The 24,092-nt window shown below is 43.3% G+C and overlaps 1 protein-coding gene across 1 annotated transcript; it reads right to left on the bottom strand.

Annotated features, from left to right (window-relative positions):
• Positions 1 to 15,834: 15,834 nt before the first annotated feature.
• Positions 15,835 to 23,655, bottom strand: rpia (ribose 5-phosphate isomerase A (ribose 5-phosphate epimerase); the record flags this gene model as incomplete). Its single annotated transcript, XM_079215714.1, has 9 exons — positions 15,835 to 17,886; positions 18,519 to 18,618; positions 19,689 to 19,830; positions 20,540 to 20,608; positions 20,695 to 20,759; positions 20,991 to 21,050; positions 21,424 to 21,479; positions 22,615 to 22,675; positions 23,491 to 23,655. The coding sequence occupies 9 exons, from the start codon at positions 23,653 to 23,655 to the stop codon at positions 17,789 to 17,791; spliced, it is 816 nt and encodes a 271-aa protein (XP_079071840.1). The 3' UTR covers positions 15,835 to 17,788.
• Positions 23,656 to 24,092: the final 437 nt, after the last annotated feature.

Here is a 24,092-nt window from a genome sequence, read left to right as displayed (position 1 = left end):
ATCCTGTCAAACAATGTCAGCTCTCACTGTTGGTCCACAAAGCCAGTGCTCAACTTAAAGACAGCATACAGAGGGCGGGAGGGATGGAGGGAATAAACATTTATATAGATGCCTGTATGTATGCCTGCTTATATTTTGAGCGTCTTTCTTTTAAAAGCATATTAATTTTTTCAAACTCAGCGTAAATGAACGTCATGAATATATGAATATAACACATTTCCATGACTTTTCCAAAACTTTGGGGATTTTATTTTTTCTAAGCCTGGAAATAACCATTTTAAAATTCCATGACTTTTCCAGATATTCCATGACCGTATGAACCCTGTGAAGTAATGCACCCCCGACCCCAAAAAATATATAAAACCTGAGTGGCCGGAACAAAGATCGACTTTCTGCCAAAAATATTGCCCGTCTCGTCTTTTTTTAATTTCCTTCGCCACGCTGGAAGAATTATTGCTCGTCACAGCGCCGCTATCAATCGTTTTAGTCTTTGTAGCGGCAATCAATGAAATTCTCCCATCGTTCATTCATCTACATCGCATACCGGCAGAGGAATGCGTGTGGTGTGTGTGAGCATGGCTGTATTGTCTGTTAGGTGGTGACATCATCTCTGGTCTGAGGCATTACCTCACCTCCCCTAATCACCCCCCCTCCCTTCTCTGTTCTTCATCCTTTAATGCCCACCCAGCATGACTCACTCCAAGTTGGCACAGACTCCCTCCATGTAACCCCCACCCCAACACCCCGGAGCGACTCCTGGCTTTATGAAGTGATGACTTCTTTTTCTGCAGACAATGCTGTTTGTGTCTCTGCTGTCCCTCATTTCACACAAAAAATAAAAATAAAAAGACGACACAAATACACACTACAGCAGGTAACTGGCTGTTTCCTCCCCGGCGCGTAGAAGCCAGCCAATGGCATGCCGGCAGACACCCCCTAGCCTCTAATCACTGAGCAGACTGGTGTCTCCAGGACCCAGCATGCACCAATGAAACTACTGCTGAGTGCTGAGGAGGCGTGGGGGTGGGAGCTTGTGGCAACTCCCCCTCCTCCTCCACCAACACACACACACACACACAGAGCAGACAGGCATCCCAGGTTACGGAGGGCAGACAGGGCAAAGCTAGATTTGAACTTATATAAACACACACAAAAGACACACACACACACACACACACACACACACACACACACACACACTCTGGGAATCATAACAAATGACGTCACAGCGAGTCATCGGGTTCAGAGCTGACAGGCATCTCTCCGCTCCGTCAGCCAAATGAAAGCCAACAGGTGAAAACGCACTGATAGAGGAAGTCCAACACACACACACACACACACACACACACACACACACACACACACACACACACACACACACACACGCACGCACACGGATGTTACACGTGTGTCTGTCTATGAATTCATTGACACTTCCTGTGAAGTCTCACACACTGAACACAGATGGAAAGGCGAGTAAACAATGCAATGTCCTCAGAGAGACTGAAGCAGCTGTGACAGAAATACGTTGTTACTGTGCTCTACTATTTTTTTCTAGTTGTGTGGTTACAATTTATTTATGTTTTATTTCATTGAGAATATTTTAATGTTTCACCATATAATGTCTGAATATTCTAATATAATTAAAACGCCACTGCTCTTTGGAAAGGGTACTCACATTATTATACTATTTTGTTATATCATTGGCATAACATGGTCTTATTTTAGAGATTGTTAAGATCTGGGGGACTCAAATTAACTGAATAGGAAAACAAACTGACATTTGGGGGGAAAAAAAACACGAACTAAGAAAAAACGCAGAGCTTTCGGCTCAACAAAATGTTTTTTGAGCTTTTAATGTGATTTATAAGCAAGTTGAAGACCTTCATCAGATCATAGAGAATTTTCCTTTCACTGACAGTAAAATCAGCAGTTCACATATAACGAGTGTGATCTCTTGTAATTCAGTGGAGCGGGGTGTAACTTTGTTATTCAAGGTCAAACTTACATTCTGATGCTTTACTGCGCTCACTCAGTATGTGTAAACTTTCAGTGCTTCGAGGAACCTTTAGGGGTTCTCCAAAGTATAACCCCAGAGGGCCCCAGAAAAAAAGGTTAATGGTTCTTATAGTCTCTTATCTCAAACCCAGCATTTCTGAAGTTTGAAGTTTTTTTTTAAATTTATTTCGACCCGGACTACAGCAGCAGCTGATTTCAGAGATTAGTTCCCTCCTTCTAATTGTAGGTTTGCTAATCAGTGAACGTAGCTGCTGTAGCATTTAGCTGGGATGAAAACATGCAGGCTGAATGGCTTGAGAATACTTGAGAATCAATTCACCCACTTGTATGGGAGGTTCTTCAACACTCAAATGAGATTCTTCTAGGGCTGTACGGAATAATTCAAAGCTCGTTCATAAAGTTGACATTCACATTTTATTTTTTTTATGTCTATTTATTCCGTTTAAACCTAGTAGTTTGTCGTCATAGGCTACACTAATAGTAAGTAATCCATTTCCAAAATGTACAACATGTTTTGCCTAACGGGATATTCTGCTTCAATCTGTGTTTGCTCTCCCACTTGCTCACACCTGTATTAACGAGGCAGCAATCCAGCAGCACCATAAATTACATTTATAGTTTATTATAGAGTCCCCCCTAAAGCACAACCAGTCATCCGGGGATCTATTTATATATCCACAATTTGTTTTTCAAGGGGATGACATCGTAAAATATTACAACAGGGATTCAAAGCTTCAGTCAGAAACCGTCAAAAGAAGCTTTGCATGTAAAAATTGACATACTATATTATTCTATAGGGAGTAAACCCTGAAGTTGCTATATTTGGATTGTTGTAGATTAGCTGAAACAGAATATTTTGTTCTTTCATTTTATACACATTGTTAATGCTCTTTTTTTTTATCATTTATCTTTACTTTCATTTGTAAAATCCAAAGGTGACCTGGGAATCAAACCGTCTGGGTTGGATATTCTGCGTTAAAAACCACGGATTGATTCCAAACAATCAAAAAATAACTCATGTCAAAGGTGTTAATCAGGAATTGGTTCTAGATCGCTTTGTTATTGTTATGCCAGACAAATGAAGCAGAAACGTATTTATATGACAGAGCCACAGAGTTCATTACACACTAACACGCCTTACAAGCACCAGCGGACCAACATTAAACTGATCTCAGCCACCACCCAGACCCTTGTTAGCATCTGAGGCTTTTTCCCCGAGGCGAAACTCTCACACAGAGCGAGTCCACATCAAAGTGAACCACGAGCACGTCTCTAGTATGCATCTCGGAGAGCAGCGCTCTGGGCTACACTTCACTTTCAGCATGTTGGTGTGGGCGGTTTAAGCTTCTGTACATGTGCAGACGAGGGTCTTGCTGTGCTTGTATGTGTAAACCACCACAGTCAACAAAGAGGCTAATCCTCCAGGCAAACCACTTCTCAGATGTATGTGGGCGTGTACAGTGTGTATTGTGTGTGTGTGCGCGCGTGTGTACATGAGATAAATGTAAGCAACAGCAAACCTTGGTTGACTGTTCAAAGTACACCGAGTTCAATTGTTGGTCTTATTGTCTACAGAAAGACAGCCAGGAGGGACAGTGTTTGTTTTGAGGCAAAGACTGCATCCATAACCTCACACTGACATGTCAAGACTGTGTAAATTGTCTTTTTCATCTTCCGGTATGTCTTAATCAAGTGGACGGTGTCTGTTTAACCCATCTGTGGGGTTGTATGAGGTATTTATCCATAATCAGTATGTAGAAACAGACAGGAGTTAGTGCACAGGAGCAAAGCAATATGATGATCTACCATTGCCGTGATCGGGTAGTTTGTTTGTGTTCTACTTACTGCTCGAGACAGTAGTAGCACGAGCAATCCCTGTGTTCTGCCTAGTAAAATTTGAGTATGGTGGCTTTGGCGAGAGCATAGATAACAGCTTCAGTTCCCCATCGTAAACACAGACTGAAAAGCTGTCTCAAAGCGAGGTTAAATTCTAAAATATAAATACAGCGTGCACCAAAACATAACGCAAAAGGTTGGTCTACCTCAGGTTTGCTGAGGCTGGACGACACCAGGCACCCTGATGCGACATCTAGGTCCCACTGCTTCCTGCCCTGGTTGTGAGGGTCCAGAGCAGAGATCCGCCCGTCCAGGGTACTGATGATCACAAGAGACCTGGGGACAGAACGCAGAGACTTCAGCACACTGACCACATAAGTATCGGTGGACACATTTTTCTGGCCTGTTGTCCCACTGTGGGTGTACGTTTTACTGCAATCAAAGACAAGACACTAAAGGGTGAAGAATTGTGAAGTGGTGGTGCAGATGTTGTCTTTCCCTCTCTCGTCCTCAACCTTATTTAGCAAGCAGGGTGACCTTCAACTGCAGCCAACAGCACACCTGTGCCATGACAACCTCCATCCTGTCAGCCAGTCTTGGGTGGCATGTTGATTAAAAATGAGACTTGAGAATTATCAAACCTGACCAGCCGCCCCCACACACACGACAACTTATTTCCATAAATACAGTACGAACGTGTGAGAAACGACGAAACAATGCTGGCTCAATTATTTTCTTTTTCTTAATTTCTGATTAGTCTTGGCTCTCTTCTGGGATCTCCAAGCATTGGCAGAAAATTAGTGTTAGCAAATATTGACTTGGCGACCCCATGATGACATGCTTAGAGAAAAACCACATCAGTGCTGTGAAAGAAAAACAACCAAACCTTTTATTTAAAATCACTTTCACAGGTCTTTGCTGTGAGTACGCACAACGTGGATGACACCCCGTTGGATATGACAAAAATTAATTTTCACCGGCAAAAATGACATTGAATCCTCAAAAGATATTTTCATACTGAATTATGTTACCGGTATTTCAAAATAAAGCGGAAGTGTCCTCCACATATTTAATTTAGAGGTATTGTTGGCAGAGACACAGCGAGAAGCTAAAAAGAAGAGAGAGAATAAGACGCAGTGGGTAAAAAAGCCTTTCCCCTTAGATGATTTATGGGTTACGCATTTCTCACCACACCAGTGCGCTTTACCCCCGAGAGACGATTGCTTAAGTTACTGTTACTTGAAGAGTATGGTTTTCTCCATCAGTAGTAAACTATGAATGCTTCAAGTTGTGTTCCTCTTCATGTGCCTACACAGCAAGATTTGTTAAAGGTTCTCCAGGCTGAAAAAAACAAACGTCTAAGTGAGTTGAATGATTTGAGACCAGCCCCACCCTTCCCAACTCTTAAGGGTTCTGCTGCATTGCTTGTCAATCATGTCCTGGGCTCTGGTGGGGGCCACTTCCTGACTATTGATTTGTATCTGTCTTGAGGAGATGCTGTCAACGGTGCTTTTAGCTTTATCACTCACTCACTCACACACACACACACACACACACACACACACACACACACACACACACACACACACACACACACACACACACACACACACACACACACACACACACACACACACACACACACACACACACACACACACACACACACAAACAAACAAACAAGCTGGGACCCAACCAGCTTCCCTCTGTTAGCCACTGGGGCATATGTTTTTTTTGTTTTTTTTAACTGCTTCCCTTGAGGGCACCTAAACCGCAGTTGCTGAGGGAAGACACACTGTTACACTTGTTCCCGTTCACATCTCAGACTGGAAAAAAAACACAAAAAGAAAAACATGGCCATCATCCATCATCTTTGTTTATGTGCACTGTGAGAGTTGTTAAGTAAACTGAGCGTTTTCACACCAGCTGTGCGATCCATCATTTAGGCTGAGCAGGTGAATTGATACAGACTAGCTATAATCCCTTATTGATCCGACCTATCGAACACTTTTCCGTCTTGAAGGGGAAAGATCGTGTTCAAGAATGTTTCAGCCCGAGGACAACTAAGAAATGGATTGTTTCAGAGCGTGCAAATCAATTTCAGGAAGCTTTCTCTTGTTTTGCTGCAGAGACTGACACATTCACAGGGAGTTACACTTCACTGCTCTGGACCGGCTACTTGTTTCGGATCTAGAAGTTTACATAAAAATGCAAATAGGATCACTTAACAATAATGAGCCATGTGTCTTTCAGCCTCATCAAAGCCAAGATTATCTCCCCAAATCTGCTCGAAGCATTATCAGCTTCGCCACTTGCACTGGAGTGTAGAGTGCTGAGAAAAACATTGTTTTTCCTCTCAGCCACCAATGAGAACAGAGCGCTAAAGCCCGCTCTCACCCTCTCGATTGGCTGCGAGACCCTGCCAAAAATATTAGGCTGATTGGTTGTTGCTAAGCAGTCGGCTCTCTGAGAGGGTGGAAGCTTTTGGCGGCCTTCGCTCGGCTGGCTCCGCCCCCTCCGAGTGATGCTATGAATGTGAAAGTGAGGGAGAAAAAGTCACCGAGAGCATCGGGTTCAACATTACAGATGGGAAGAGAACGAGGAGGAGATAGAAGAATCTCATTGTGAGAGGGAGATCAAAGGCTTTTGAGGACTCTTTGTACTCCAGATAAAGGATAAGAAGGAGAAGAGAAGGGGGTCGGGATGGGGAGGGGGGCGGGCACTTAACTCTACAACTTAAGGTATCATGATGGTAATGATGAAAACGAGCAGTGGAGGGGGAAGGGGGCGGAGGGGGGGAGTATCTATAAAAATAGTACTAAGCTGAACAATAAAAGCAACTCAAACAAAACAAACAGCCCAACTGTATCACTTAGAACTTGGGGCAATTTATTTTCCACGCCTGGGCCCCGAGACACCGCCACTCTGCTCGCCACCAAAAAGGCATAACACGTAGCCTGTGGGGTTCCTGCCGACTGCAACCGATGCGGGTTTACGAGGATGCTGAAGATGACGTTGGAATGGAGAAAGAAGAGCGAGAAAGGGAGGAGAGTGGCGAGGCTGCCAACAGACTGAGGGTTGTTAGCGTCATTGCCTGTAATACTGTCAAAGTGTCATAATAGTACAGACTGCTTCTTCAATCACAAAGTGTATGGCAGAGCAGGGAGCCAATTAGCCTCGCTCTCACCAGACTCTCTGCTCCTCAGAGACACTCAGTCTGCACACACACACACACACACACACACACACACACACACACACACACACACACACACACACACACACACACAAAACGGGCTGCTGGTAAACACACTCCATTGAAAGAAGCAACCAGGATGTTTACACAGGCCAAGTCTCCAAGGAGCAGGAGCCGACGAGCCGAACCAATCGCAACAGCCCCTCAGCTGCCCCGGCAGCCAATGGCTGCATTGTTTTTTTTCTCCGCAACGAGCCAATGGGTGGGCAGCTCTGCAGACTTTGAACCAATAGCGGGCCAGACGTGTCTGTAACCATGCAACAGCGAGCAGCCTGGATGCACGCTGGAGTATGGAGCTCGGCTGCCGCGCAGCCACCGAGAGGCAGAACAAAAATACGAGAGCATGGGGAGCACGTGGGGAGAAAAGTTATGGATGCAGGTCTGAGCCGGCCGCACCCAGCACCAACAGCTGCACCAGCAGAAGTGTGCACATTCCTTTAAGATGTGCACAGTCTAACAGAAGTTTCCTTCAGAATCAGAATAACTCAAGTTTCATCACAAATATGTAAAAAGAAAAACAACACGCGTGGCCTGGTTACAGAGAGAACCTCTGAAGCCAAATATGAAATATGTTTTCAAATCTTTCAGATCAGTGTTTCAATGGTGGTAATCCCATAATGGAATTCAGGATATAAAAAAAAAAAAAGGCCTGCAGGCAGTTTGCACAACACAGCATGAAACCCGAACCTGGTCTTTTTCTTTGACAAACATGAATATGCTCCCATGTTCCTAACAATACCTTGTATAAGTTAACACCAGACTAAATGTCTGAGATTTAAATAAAGTGCACCTAATAATGTAACACCTGCCCTAACACACAAACACAGGATCAGATAACGGTCCTCCAAAGCCGTCAAATAAAAAAAGTGATCTTTTTTTTTTGTCACAGCAGCTGAAGCCATACTAATGAGGAATGAGGATGTGCAGTGTGCTTTAAAAAAAAAAAAAATCAACCTCACGTCCATCAGGGTCACTGCAGCAGATCACCGCAGCAGAGAGCAAAGGGTGTGGTTTTTAAAAAAAAGTACTAGTCGCATAAAAACACACACACCATTAAAAAGCGTTGCCATCACCCTCTCTCTCTCGCTCTGTCTCTCTCCTCCTGCATAAGTGTGCTACCCTCTCCAACCCGAATCACCTCACACGTGGTAAAATCCAAACTCTATGGCGCCACACTCCTGCCGGCTGATTGGCTGAGCTTCAGGTCTGATCCGAGGATCTGATTCGTTGTTGCTAAGCAGTGAGGAGCCACCGAGAGTGAAAACAAGGCAGCATGGCCCTGCTAACCAGCAGCTAACTCCATGTTTTTATCCCTCCCTCCCTCTCCGAGTATCCCACCTTTTTGCCTCTGCCCCACCCATACTGCAGTGCTGCAGGATGGGTCCTGCCGACTTACCAAAATAGCCACTGACCTAATAAACTCATTCCTCTTGACAACGTATCCAGTTTTGTTATTTATAAAGAACAGGTTACTACTTATATCACTACACATGATTATGAAACAACCTGCAAAAAACCCAGACAGTGTTCATCAAGTGCAGAGGTAGTCAGAAAGTCGGTGACAGAGACACTAAAGATGATTACATCCCAACATTAGTGACCGCTGGTGACATTTTGGGAAACCTCTGCACATAAACAATAACTTAATTATTACAGAGAGTAATAAAATGAGAAGACAAAGAAATAGCACTAGAGCTGGATGGTGAGACAATGAGGATGAAATAGGTTAAAAGAGAGTTAAAAGAGACTATATAAGCTTTGTTTAAAGTGACAGTGAGTTTATCAGCTGCAGTTAAACATTCAGACCTCTCCGATGTAAAACAGCTATGCTGTGCTCACACAGAGTTCCAAGAACTGGGCTCAAAGTGCTCAATTAAAACTCCCTAGAGGGAGTTCCATCATTTTCATCTTGACCTGTTATTTTGGGGACAGTTTCTATTTATAAAACCCACAACATCTCCCTGGTTACATAAAGTGGACTACTGAAACAAAGTTAGAAAAAAACTAAACAAGGAAATTAACTCTCCCCTCCAAAAGAAAAAAATATATATATTTTCCTCCACCCCTTTTACCTAACTATAGACAGACCCATGTGGCCAACTCAAATTCAGAGCACTAGCCCGTCTCTCCGACGCAATTGGCCGACAAGTCGCCCGGCTCGGTGGATTGGCTGTTGCTAAGCAGTAGGCTGGTGGGAGCCAGCCGGCATGCACGGCGGCGGCCCAGAAGAGCTGTTGCCGCTACAGGGCCCTGAGGGGGGTGTGGGGTGCGGGTGGAGGGGGAGGACAAATGTGGGGGGGGCTGGTTGGCAGTGGGGGAAGCAGGTTCAAACAAAGCTGCTGTCCTCTCTCCTCTCACCTCGGAGTGCTCCCTAAGGTGCTGGAGGCCCCTCGATAGAGTGCGGAGGCATCAAACCTGGCAGCGCCATCACATGTATGATTCACATCCACTCACACAAAAGCCTTCAAACATGTATGCGCGCGCGCACACACACACACACACACACACACACACACACACACACACACACACACACACATACACACACACGCATACATGTATACATGCACTGAGACAGATGTAAACACCAAGTCTCCAGAGCAGAGGTTGTAACGTATCGATGGCGGCGTTAGAAAGTGAGATGACAGCCGTCAGCCGACACAGCTTTTTGTCACAAACTGAAGGCCGGATCAAAGGGAACATCTAGAATATTTATAGATTACAGGATACAGGAGCAGAGCAGGTAACAAGGATGAAAAAAAAACTAAAACAAACAAATGCAACCGACAGAAACGTAAAAAAAATGTTTAATCTAAAAAAGGTAGACTGGTTTGCAGGCCATCCGCACAAAATGTTTAAGAGTCTGTGTTTAAAGTGCTCCACTCCAAAATCTTATTTGGAAGAAATTAAAAAAGGAAGTTTTACTGGAGGTTCATTCTCTTAAAAACAAAAAAAGATCCAGGCTGAGAGAGTTCTTATCAACAACGTGATCCTTCCGGGGTGGAATAGGTTCATATGTTGGGCTTTTGTGTCATGGACATGGTCTTTTCGTTTGAAATAGTGAGTCTGTACAGTTGATCAAGGGTGTGTTAGCGTTCTTATCATCACCACAGGACCTCTCCTGTTTGACTTGGAAAACAGCAGCAGAGGCAGGTAAAAAGCTTTGAAAGGTCAGAGAAACAAATGGCGATACCTTTTTAAAAAGGCTGACCTAATTAATGCTGGACATTAAAAAAAACGATTACCTCCGAAAAAGTGTTGAATTTTAGTGTTTCACACTTATGTCATAGCTGGGTTTCTTCTCTCTATTCTAAAGTCAAAATTCAGTCATCACTGCGTTTGTTAAACCACGTTTATGCATTTTTGTTTCCTTGGGTTTTAAATGTGTTTTCTGACAATTTGGAAGTCTTTTTTGTATTTATAAATGAACCCCTTTGAAGTGAAACAAATCTAAATCATGTTTTATTTCTTGTGGTATTTTTAAAGTTCAACGGCAATTCTCCTGACAGATGGATGGAAACCGAGCATGGAGTATAGAGTATATACTCAAGGGGTGACATTAAAAAGGCAACGTGTATGTGTGAAGGTAAGGGAGAGCATTGGGGAAGTAGCAAGTGTGAGATGAGAGAGAGAGAGAGGGAGAAAGAGAGAGGGTAAATATGAGAGCAAGAGACAAAGAATAAACGCAAGGGAGAGACAGACTTCAACAAAGACATCCAGACGGAGAGACAGACAGGATGTGATCGGAGTTCTCACTGTGTTTTGACACGGGTTAAAAAGACAAACCTTCATTATTATGAGCATTATTTTATTATGAGGTAATTATTATCATCTCAGCTAAATCTGTCATCTTTAACATATGTTGTTGTTTTACAGACAGGCTGTTGAATGAATAATTCACCTGTTCGGTCTTCCTGTATCTGCCTCCCGAGCTACTTTGTAAATTGTTTATCTTGTTGACTTCTACGTATATCAGTGTGTACTGTTTGTTACTGTTATGATGTGTAAATTCCCAGCCTCCCACTCACAGAAATAAAATAAAACTTAGTTCAATGTACTTTTAGACAAGTACTAAAATAAAAATGACCTTTTGTGCAAATGTTTCTAGAATATTTTAATTATAAAAAAACCAACACAAAAAAAGAGGGAAAGGAACACTTTAAACTGTTAACGTTACGGACAGTAAATTCCAAACATATTACCCAAAAAGTGATCGATATAAGATGACGCAAAGTCAATACGTGGTGACAAACAAACTGTAAGTGTATGTAGGGGGAAAGATCGCGAGAGAAGGAAAAGAGAAAGCGGTTGATGTAGCCTGTGACAAAACAAAAAAATGCAGCACAAACCAATAGAAAGAGACGGACTCAGGTGGGTTAGCTGTTTGGGGATCGACGTATAGGCACAGAGAGCGAGCAGTGGCAGGGTGTGACCAGCAGCAGCAGCAGGAGGAGGAGGAACGCCCAGGAGTTTTCTTGCGGAGCCAGAGCAAACTGCTCTGTCAACTACCTTTCCGTTTCATCTTGATACTGGACTAGAGGGCAGGAGCCTTATCCTCCACCAAGTTGCCCTATCACAAAGACGTTTCGCTATCACTTGTATCCTGATAAGTTTGTGAGGTGGTGCACTGGGCGTGAATGCGGTGGCGTACACAAAGACTGTATTCTTGTAAACATCATGTTTTTTTCCCTCTGTCTTACATAGTTTTTTTTCTCCAAGATAATACACATGACAACTAATTACACTTATTCGTCTCGACTTGAGCTCCGTGGGGCCGGCTGCTCGGTGTGCTCAGTAGCTCCCTGTTGTGACAATGCTGGGTTTGTGCGGCATCCCAAATAACAAGAACTAATATGCAAGGCTTTGGGGGTTGTCAAGAAGCTTTTCCGTGAGGTGCAAGATTAAACGAAGTGACTGCAAATGGGGGAAATCATGCTGGATTTTTTATTTTTGTTGAACCAAGTAGATACAGCAGCCAGTTTTAGTATTAACAAGGTAAGAATCCGCAAGGAAAAACTTCACCAAAAAAAGCTTGGGCTTTAACAATGTTTTCAGTCTCCTGACCGACTGAGCAGGCAGCACATGTATAAAACTACACAGAGAATAATTTAGTGAATGACCTGATGTGCTTTGAGGAAGAACATGCAATGGACTAAGAAAGAAGAAGCTGGATCACAGTCAAAAGTGTCTGTAATGGTCCTGGTAAAAAAAAAGAAGAAAAAAACATGGCAGAGAAGGAACATCATGAAGAACACACTGCGCCAAACATCTAAGGTGGGCGTCAAAACCTGTTTACCAGGGAAGACTAAATCAATTGCCCTACCCACTGCGCCAAGAACCGCATCTCACTTTGGGCAGCAGCAGAAGGTCTGACAGGGGTTCGGTAAACCTGTAATCTGTGTGAAGCCGTAAACTTTTGACTGACAGGATCCTGGGGATTTCTTTTCTCTCCCCCTCAGCTGAGCGGCATCATGCCTTTGCATAACAGTCATAAAATATGAACACGCGGCTTGTCATGTTGGATGTTTTTGGCCCCTGAGAGGTGGAGCACCCATCCCATGCGTTTTCATTCATAACAACTGATTTAAGTCTGAGTCCAAGACACATTCCCCAAGTAGGACGATGATATCTATATAAAGCTATTACTCTTGGCAATTTCAACTTTGTTAAAAAAACAAAAGACAGAATCTCACCATGTGAAAGTCAAAACCCTTTAGATATATTTATCCTTTATCCTGCAGAACCACTTTGTCACCAGCTTTGAAATGCCACACATACAGTATTTTAATTCCCCTTATTCTGTTTAAGTAAAATAAACTACTACTTTCTTACTTTATTTTTTCTCAGCTAAGACGCAGCATATCTGCTGACAGCAGGAGATAAGCGGTGGATCCTGAGTGGACGCAGTCTCTGTTGTCAAGTGATTGGGGACGTGAAGGGATTTATGATAACATGATAACACACGGAAAAAGCCAAATAACCTCAACGGGGCAAACTGACACGTAAACGTCAGGAGAGAGATACAAATCCGATTTGAACTTCTCAAAACGTATGTTGGACTCAACCGGCCGCAGAGCGCAGAGGCTTTGAGTGACAGTAACATGACAGCGTGGCTTGTATTTCCGGTTTAACGTGCACGCAACGGTATCGATACGAGTTCCAGCGAGAGCCGAATCACAACCGAGACGTGTCGGTTCATTACATCTCCTTTACGTTAAACTTTGGTGGCTACCGTTACAGGCTGCCGTCAGCAGCACATACAGTAGCTATATATAGTGTACTTCCTAAAAACTTTTCACTTAACAACACACTGTGACGTGTACACATAACAACCACGTTTCATTTCTCGGAATTAGCTAGTTCCAGTGGACCGACTATCGCCTTTTCACGCGATTTCCTTCCGAACTTTACTTGAATCATCAGCCGACACGAAGTCGCAATCCCTCGTGAACAGTGTTTTTTTAAGTTTTGTTCGATGGCACTCTTTAATTTAATTCATGAGAATGTATCCCAAAATATGGAGGGAGGGAGCTTGGATAACACACGTTAAAACGTATGACCGGGGAGGAGGGGGAGACACAAACGCAACCACAACAAGTTTTGAGTGCAGCGCCGAGGCGGAGGAATACTTAACATGTGTCAACGAAAGCGCGAGACTGACTGCCAGTTAGCTTGCTCAACAGCTCAAATTCGATTGTTTTAGCTGGTTAACATTTTTTTGTGAGTTTTCATATTTTCCATTTTGTTTGTCATGTTGGGATTCGTCATTTCGTTCGTTAAACCTTTCTACTTAACAGTTAACGTTACACTTACTAATACAAAAATATAAATAAATGTTACCTTGTCTGTTGGACATGTCCGTTACTTTCCCCGAATGATTCGTCGGCCTCCCCCGCCGACCCGTTGTCGTCATCCTCCACGGTAACGTCCGCTACAATGACCGGGGAGCCGACGTTCTCCAAGCCCCGCTCCATGACTCTTGTACCATCTTCCTCCGAGGTCGAACCTGAACCCCGGGCGACGGACTGCGGCTCCCTCCCGATGGCTGAGCCCTGAGCCTGCGTGGTCCCGAATCCAGTGAGCGCTTTCAGCAACAGCAGGAGCACCAGGGAAATGCTCACGTTTCCAAAGTGAAGCCCCCTTTCCATTTGTAAGACTGGCACATTAGTGAAGTATGAGATTTACATGCCACTGGTCTTGTAAATCTTAACATAAAAAAGTTAAAGTGCAAAAAAAACAGTTGAACTACAAAAGAAAATTCCGTTGTGTCTTGCAAAAACGCCCTTTCAAATCTGTTCTTTAAGTAAACATAAACAGCCACTGGGACACCATGTTATTCCCTTTATACTTGACTCAAGACATGCCTTGGTAACGCTAAGTCCCGCCTGGTTTCTACACTAGGATTGGACAGTCACATCCCCACGTTCGTTAAAGTTTCATCCAGCCGCTTCTCATTGCGCCGTTTGCTGTCAATCACGCATACTCGCATACTAAGCAGAATACGATTGCAACAGAGAGCTGTCAATCAAGAAGGCGGGCTCAGAATGTTCCAGCCTCCCAAACAGTGCGCCTTATTGGCTAAGGGCTTGTTTGTCAAAACGGCGCAAGCGCACTTGGCGGCTGGCTGACAACAGGAGCAAAAGGTGACGCAAAAAAATCCCCGATGGCGAATCCTGTGGCAGGACTATGATTGGTGGGATGTGTCGTCCTTCCGTCCAATGAAAGAGAAGACGCCGTTAAGCAACAACGTCATTGGTCGATTTTTGCCCTCGCTGGCTAGACGTAAGCACAACATTCGATCTTTCAGCTGTCATTCAAGAGTAGTTGTCAGGACAGCCGACATGGAAGTATCAACGTGGCTTCACTGTAGAGGTACATTTCCTGTTCCTGATCACGAGTTTTGTTCTCACTTTCCTGGTAAACAAAGAGAGGGCTATGACATAACGCGCGTGAAAAGACTTTGAAAACGGCATGGAATTTAGTTTCCATAATGTTAACTTAAATACAACTGCATGCCGGCCAATAAACTTTTACGTTTCAGAGTTAATCATTCATAAATATACATGACAGCTACTTTAAAACATCAGCATTTGTATTTGCACAGTTAGTTGCTCAGTGTATACAATACATCTATGAATAATGAGTTCAAGTGGTACAGAAGGTCATTGTGAACCCAGTTTGCTTGTCGCAGAATCAAAGTCCCTGCGTTTCTAGCGCCCCCCGGTGGCCATGAGGGAGAATTACACCATTAATGTTTTTTGTCAACTGACATCTTTGGTTGCAAAGTTTTCCATCGTCCTTTGCCATGTAAAAAAAACTTGTACTTAAGCAATAGTCTGTTTCATAAAATTTGCAAACAAAAAAAAAATCACTTATATTTATCGTAACTAACTATTTACCTTGTCAATTACTTTGGCGATTACTGTATTGATAAATGGATAAGTCTACGGATGAAGAAACTAGGCCAGATTGGAATATATCATTGCTTTTGTCTAAGTACTCAATATTTAGTTTACTATTACACAAGACAAAGCAATTATTCACACCAGCAAAGCTAAAACCAGTGAATATTTGGCATTTTTGCCTTAAAGGTGGTTTATCAAAATTGGTCGCAAATTATTTTCTGACCATCGAACTAATTGAATTGTTAAGTTATAGTTTCCACAGAATAACGACATACCGAATTCTGAACGAAAAAAAAAAAGAGGCATACTGTTGGTTATCATGGTTCTGTATTGGTTGACAAAGAAAATAGTACCGTCACAGCAAAAATTATAATCACAGTCAATTGGTAAAGAAAGTCATAATAGAAATGCTGGTGCAAAAATATATGCAACATGGTGTACAACTTGTAATGGACACGTCTCAGTTCAACTGAGCGGTGTGTAGACAGAGGCTCTCCCGAGTCTCTCAGCGCTGTACATAGGAAATCATAAAAAGAATAGCGCAAGGCATCGTGATCCAAAAGCAGAGTGAATAGCTGCATTCCAAAATGAACATTATGAATCATGTTTACAATAATAGTCACAATTTTCAAACAAATGAATCAAAATAAAAAAAATGAAGTAAAGTATTTTTAGATGATTCAACACCAGTACCACACTATAGACTTGAGACGCATCTCACTGACTTCAAAATCTTGAAATGATTCAAAAGAAGATTCAATTATGATAGGAACTCTTTACAGCTATATCTAAAATTGAGTTGATGGCACAATACATTTGTAATGCAAAGTAACCCACAGGCACAAAAGTAGAGAGAGGTCCATGCATGAAGAAACAGTCAGTGGTTGGTTCTTCCAGTGAAACAGTGAGGCTGTGGACCTTTAACTATGTCCACCGACTATTTTAACGCAACAGAAAGATCTGTTGAAATTTGAGACGAAACGTTCAATCACTCAGGAAATCTAATTCAACAGCTCCTGTATCCTGACTGGACGAACACATTTAAACGTATATCCAATAAATTCAAGCCAGATTTGTGAACCGTGCCTTTAAGAAATCTCTCATGACACAACGCGCACGTTATATTAAACCTGTCGAACCGGCACAGTCTTGTCCAGGTCTTCAACAAGTGCAATTCCTAGTAAAAGAGGATGCATTTGTGTCAGCACGTGCGGCTGAACCATTAAAGTGATGTAAAACAAACCAGTAGGTCACAAAATTGAACAGAATAATCCAAGAGCTGCTGAAAAAACAACAACTCGGGAGTAAGGAACTGTGCTGCTACATTTCAGAGATAAAACAGGAAGTGCACGCTCTTACAAAGAGAACAATTCCACCGTGTCCTTTTGTTTGGTGGTTCCAAACTCTTTTCTGGTGCAGAGGCCGATCGGTAACTTACAACTTTTTTTTTGTTTCTCTGCTGTATTGTTCAAACCACGCGTTAAACGTCTACGTTTAAAAGCCGATAGATCATATTCATTACAGCCCACCTGTGCTGTACGGTGTGGGCAACTCTGGATTATTGTCCCCCGATAACCAAATAATGGAAGTTTCATACATGCACCACAGGGTTTCCCTTAATTGTCAAAAATCTCATTAATATTTTGGCCTTTTCCCCCCCAGTTTAAATTAGCATATTAATTCAAGAAATTAATTTCTTGAAAAGCACAATTTCCCGATGGCGTAGCAGACTTCAGATTCTTTCTGCGATCTAATGGCCTTGACGAGTGGACCCAGCAGAGGACAACAGCTTGACGTATGATCGTTTAAATGTAACTTTAATTGCATCATTTCTCTTAATAGGATTTCAAATATAATCTCAAGGCACACTTTAGTTTCATTCTGCAGTGATTCACCACACTGGTTGAGAACCACAGCTATGCAGAAAGTCAACCCCGCTAATTACAGGAAGAGACAACATTCCCAGTGAGAACAACTGAGCACCAATACAGACTGAAAGAAAAAAATATATATAGACATCAGATGCACTTGACTTCACTCATCAGGCACTTTAAAACTCACAGTGGCAGAAGCACCACTTTCAGGATGAGACAGACCAAGTGATCCTCAGCAGTGACTTGTTTTGAGGTGTGAAAACTTCCCCGCGACAGGTTTTTGTCCAGTTGTGCAGCTCTGGCCAAACGCAGACGGGTGGAAATCGAGAACACGGCACTTGTGGGGTAAAGTGAGGCCATTGGTAGAGGAAGTGTAGACAGTGAATGTGACAGACTCCTCAGTTGACTGGAGGATCTCGAACCTGCACGGTCCCATCCTCCATCCCGAAGTAGGCCCGTTCGGCCATGCCGACGAAAAGCCCCGTCTCCACCACACCTGAAGAGGACAACACACACACACACACACACACACACACACACACACAATGATTACCAGAGTTTTAAATTAGAAGCACATTATAAACACAAGCAACATTTTCTTCCCGCGGCTGGCTGGCTTTGTCTCATTTAAGTTTCACACTACTGCTTCCTATTTCTCGGAGGTTGTATGCAGGCAGCAACCTCCGGTTCTGAAGAATGAAGCCGATGCGGAAGGGTCTTAACACCTGCAATCTCTCTACTGACCACCAGGGGGCGATGACTCTTGTTGTATAGAAGTCTATGAGAAAATGACACTACTTCTATTCTCATTGTAAACACGAGTGTATGGTCTTAATCTCTAGTTATAAGTCTTCTTCAATGCACCATGATGTTAATTTTGTAAATTATGTTCAAATAGACCATAAAGAGGATTATGCTTTAGGGTGGGGCTTACTGTAATTGACAGCACGTCACTCCTCCAAATATGCTAACTTCTGTTCATCAGTTGCGCAACAAAACAATATGGAGGCGGGCACTCGAGGCGTCACAACGACTATGTCCACTTCTTACATACAGTCTGTGGTCGCGTGTTATGACGACGCGTCGGCAGCCGCTTCAGTCTTAATAAACCGAGAGCCAGCTCCTCACCTGGAATCATCTTGATCGCAGTGTTGACTTCCTTCCAGTTCTCGGCGCGCTCAAACTTCCAGTCCAGGATGAAGTTGCTGTTGTCGGTGACCACAGGACCCTGAGAGCCAGAACGACACAAACTCAGTAACAAGCTTTATTTTTTTTTATTCTAACACCCAGAGGGCTGCAAGTCTGTTCATAAAACACAGAAGTGTGTTCATAACACAGAGTATTAAACAAACCAAACAACTAAAATCTTGTGACAAATAATCGATTGCAGCTTTTCCAAAGTAACAGCAGTGGGACCACGACCGCGTTGAACACAAGTGTGTGACATGGCAGTGTTTGTTTTCTAGTGCACTCTGACAACAGAGAGGTCACATTAAAACCTAGAAACGCCCATTTTATTTCAAACTGAGGCGAGTCTTGATAACTGTGAAGCCTTGAGAAGCAGAACAGACGCATTCCTTTATCTTGACCAGTTGAAAAATAAACTTCTACAGTATGTGGCCTTTTGCAGTAATTTAGTGACCAAGTGCAACCATGAGGCCAATGTTGGTGAAATAACACGCCTGTGATCATCATGGCTTCACAAACTGCTTCCCAACCGTCAGTCCAAAGAAAAAAAAAAAAAAAAAAAAAAAGAAGGGGAAAGAAACACGAGGAGCCGGCGTAAGAAACGGACTCTCCTGTCTCTTGTTGGGTTCATTTGAAAAGAACTTAAGTTAACCATTAAACGGTCGCTCTACTCTACCGACTGGTAGGGAGGCAGATACAGTGCAAGGGCCTTCTGTTTTCAGCCATTTGGAGTCTTCTTGTAAAGAAACAAAAGTGCTCTTCTAAATGTGTTGAACGCATTAACTTCCACATTAAACGTTAGCAAAGTCTTCTTCACGACCGTCGCCTGCACATTGCGGCACCAGTTCTCACCAGTCGAATGAACCTCATTGGTGGAAATTCGAGTTGCGTCACCAGCGTGCTCGTGTGCGTACGTGTGTGCTCGCACAAGACAAACAAAGCGGCGACCCACTTAGCGCTACTGGAGGTCGTCACATGGACCACTGGACTCCAACAAGACCCGGGAACAAGAGCCAGAGGGATCCAACAGTATGTTTGAAAACAAACATTCTGAAATACACCCAGGAGCAACAATAAATCAAAGCTGAAGGTAAAACGAAGAACACCTACTGCTTTACTGACAGCCATCCGCAGGTTGGCCTCCCCTCCGAAGCGTTTGGCTATCGTCCTGGAGACGGGGACGTACGCCATGGGGATCACCTCAATAGGAACTCCCTTCTTCCACTGCTGTCCCAGAGCCTTGGAGTCCTTCCTGAGAGAGGAAGACAATAATCAAATCTGGGCTGTTTTTCAAAACCCCTCGTACAGATACAGATTAAACTAAACTACAGCGCTTCCTGTATTTTATAAGAGCGCAAACAAGTTAACTTGTTCACACAATAGCTCATGTGAGGAAAAATATGAGAAGTAAGAGAGACATGTCGAGTAGTTGACGCTTCTCAGAGTGACTCCAAAACCCGGAGGCACACTGTATAGAGCAATGGTTTTCAACCAGGGCTAGGGACCCCCAGGGGGCCCTTGAGACAGCTTCAGGGGTCCCTAGGTCCCTAGATTTTCACTATTTAATTCACTAACGCAGGGAACCCATTGTGGGTAAGAGTCATAAGAATGACTGTTCTGATCGTAAGGTTCAACTCCTCCACGGCCGTCTCCTCAGTTGGAGGTGACAGTGGGGACCAGATGTCCTCCACTAAATAAATTCTTAGTCGACTATGACGACCGATCGGTTGGTTGGTTTGATTGACAGATCTTTAAAAATGAGATTCTCTATTAAGAATCTACAAAAGGCAACATTTTAATTCTGAGATGCATTTAGAAGTTTCTTGTGAAAAAGTAATTCAGCATGGAAAAAGTATTTATGATAATAAAAATTGACTAAATAAGTATTTAGTTAATTGTATAATCGACACTTTGTATAGCAATTAAACTTCTCCCCTCGAGTTAAATCAGCAAACACAAACCTGAAGTCGGCGATGACAACGAAGTGTTTCGCGCAGCCGGCGACAATCTTCTCCTGCGTCAGGCAGCCGCTGTGAGACAAAGGGAGGACGAGCGTGAGACAGAAACCTGGGGAGGCGCTGGCCGGGCTCTGCCGTCGGTATCCAACAGTACTCACCCTCCACCTTTTATCAGCGTCAGGTCTGCGTCCACTTCGTCTGCGCCGTCAATCGCCACGTCCAGCTGCGTGGGAGTGGCGTAAACTTATTACAGCAGACAACAAAGCAAAGGAATAATTTCTCTACAGCTCCACCATTCATGCATTGTTGTTGTTGTTGTTGTTGTTGTTGTTGGTGTGCAGTCGCTCAGCCATAATTTTCCACAACGCTCCAATTGAAGCTGACAGCGTTGGAGAGCTAACATATTGTGGCCCTTCCGAGGCTTTCAGACGCATTTGTGCCAAACTCGTCATACCTCTGGGTGCCTGTCCAGATCAGACAGCGCGAGGCCGTGCTGCAGAATCAGCTGACGAGCCTGTGGGAGGAAGAACAGGGAGATGGGACGAAATGTGACGACCAGAAGCAGCTTCACCGTTTGAAATTTGTGCATTTTTATATTTTAGAAAAAGGCCCGTTTGTGAAATACATGAACATAGTTATAAATTAATGCATCTTCTCTTACAAGTCACTCTGAATAAAGGTTTCATTTACATGCAAAAAAAAGAAAGAAGAAGAAGAAGAAGAAGAAGAAGAAGAAGAAGACGACTCGAAGACTGTGTGTGGTAATGAAGCCACAACGTTACAGCGCAGGCTGTTGCCAAATGCTGCGTATACAACATTAAGACATAAGGAAGACAATAATGCAAAGCCCGCTGGTCTACAAGTAAGGTGAATTCTCTCAAACCAACCTGGAAGGAGGTGGGCACACACACAATGTTGAGTTTCTCCTGACGCACCCTCTCAGCTGGAAGACACAACATGTACACAATGTTAAAAATAAAAAGGGATCATGAATGTTTTTAACCTTAAAAAAGGGACAGGTTGGAGATTTTAAAGTGGGGTTACATGAGGTACTTATCCACAGTCAGTGTATTACTGACTGTAGGTTAACACTCCAAACTAGCCTTTAAGCCCTGGTATTAACAATCTAAATATTGCTATATTTAATATGATTTTCAGTTGTGTAATATAGAGCCGAAAAATAACATTTTACAACGCATTAACATCCTAATGCTGCGTTCACACCAAACGCGGCGCGAATTTGACGCGCAAGTAGATTGCATGCAAAGTCATTGCACAGATAGGTTGCGGGAAAGCGTTTTTTTCCGGCGGGCGGCGCGAATAGCGCGTTTGACATTGATTGGTTGACGCAAAGTTGCGTCAGCCAATCAGCGTTGAGAAGCTCCACCTGTCATCACCGCCATCTTGCTGTTGCTGAATCAAACTGCTGCTGGTCCGCCTGAAGTAGCGCTGGTAGCGGCCGTCATTCAGACGCTGTTGTGGGACTACGGATAATATTATGAACCCAGACACCATGGAGTTTGATGTTCCGACGTCTGTGGAATTTACACAAGTTTAAAGCAGAACTAGTGGTTATTTCCATGGTGGATGGCGGAAACGGGAACTGTTTTCACGGAGATAAGCCAGACGCAGTTCCTGGAGGAGTCGGTGAAATTCGCCGAGCTGTGTGCGGCTACGGATGATGTTATGAACCCAAACACAAGGGCGTTTCATGTTCCGACGTTTTTGGGACTTCCACAACCAGTATGAAGCAGAACTAGTGGTTATTTATTTCATGGTCGATAGCGGAAATGATAGCTCTTTTCACAGAGATAAGCCACACCCCTTTGACGCAGCGGAATATTCGCACGGCGTTTGGTGTGAACACACTTTAATTGTCGAGCGAGTAAACTGGCGCCGTGAACGCGGCGCGATGGTGTTAGCAGACTCAACTTTAATATGAAAAAAAGAAGCAGTGGGCTTTAACCTTCCTCGGGTCAAGTCACTGTCTGAAAGACACAATGGTGAGGAGTTATATCTGAGACATCAGATGCCTCGTAGACTACATCTAAAAACAGAATAATAATGGTTTTACTCACCTAATCTGTCCACAGCGTAGACGATGGTTGATCCGCTGCCAACTCCAACCACCTGGTTGTTCTGTGAGAGACAGGAAATAACTCAAACTGATACAACATTTCACACCAGGCCCTGAAAAAATGTTCAGGAACCTAAAAAAAAAAAAAATCAGTTTGACTGGAGGTGTTTTGAAATGAAGCAGCAGCAATGGACACAATAAGAGGAACAGTGGAGGTGTTATATTAAAGTGTGTGTATTTGTTGTTATAGCTTGAACACACACATATACAAAACAGCCTAAAAAAAATACAGTGGATATAAAAGCAAAATACTTTTCTTTGCAGGTCAACAAAACAAATATGCTTCACAAGATAAGGATTTATTTTAGGACCGTTGTTTTTCTTGCATTTCATTTTATAGTTATTATTCTGGCCACTTCCTGGAGCTGACATTTCCTGATCCAAACTGTCCTTGTGTTGAAATCTATCAGTTGTAAACTGAGATTTCATATTGATTACGTGCATGCATAACACACAATGCAGCAACATGCATGTGCAGGCTGCACGTGTACATCCTGCACAACACGTTAGCTCATCTGTTTGCACTTGACCATCCCTTAAAACCACACTGGACGTGTTCCTGGCAAACACATATGATGTAACATACGGCTGGTATATTTAGTCCCTAATGCCGGACAAAGTTAGCCCACTATCCCAGGACAAAGCACGCAGAACACCGAGCTAAATCCCTCCAAAACCGTGCTAGTTAGGTAACCAATGCAATACGTTAGCAAGCTAGCTTCTGGGTCTCGAGGCTACAAACCGAGCTGGTGCACACTTCTAGCTGAACACGTGTGCACATGTTGACTAACTGGGACGCGGTCACGGTCCACTGTACCTGGACGTGGTTGTCTACGGCGGCGTAAGCGGCCAGTTTCTTCGCCTCCTCTGCCATGCTAGCGGCGGACTGACGGGGCGGACACGCGTGCTTCTGGCTGCGGGATGCTGGGGAGGCGAATCCAGCTGCGAGCTTCCTGAAGGAGACCCACCCCTGGAGCCTCATGACCCGGCCCACAGAGAGAGAGAGAGAGACAGACAGGCAGACAGACAGGTTTCCCCTCTGCACCAGGAAGTTGAGTAAGGCGCTTTAAAAGCAGACACGCATTAATCCTGCCTGTATGGAAGCCAATTTTTTTTTATAAATAAGGTGAACATGTTAACTCATAATTATCAGATAATAAGTCAAATTTATGATGTGAAAAGTTTTGAGATTTAAAAAAAGACGACATTATTACCTGAAATGTAATAATTATGAATACATACATTAAAATTGAGAGATAAAAAGTAATAATTATGAGATTAAACTAAGAATTATGCGAATAAACTCATAGTTGTGAGATAAAAAGTCAAAATTACAATACAAAAAGATTATGGGATAGTTAAAATGATCAATTAAAAAGTTGAAATGATGACAAAGAAAGGCATAATGTTGAGATGAAA

Source organism: Taurulus bubalis, assembly GCF_910589615.1.
Source record: "Taurulus bubalis genome assembly, chromosome: 1".
Lineage (NCBI taxonomy): Eukaryota > Metazoa > Chordata > Actinopteri > Perciformes > Cottidae > Taurulus > Taurulus bubalis.
Note: the sequence above shows the minus strand (reverse complement) of the source record. Positions and strands in the feature narration are given on the sequence as shown.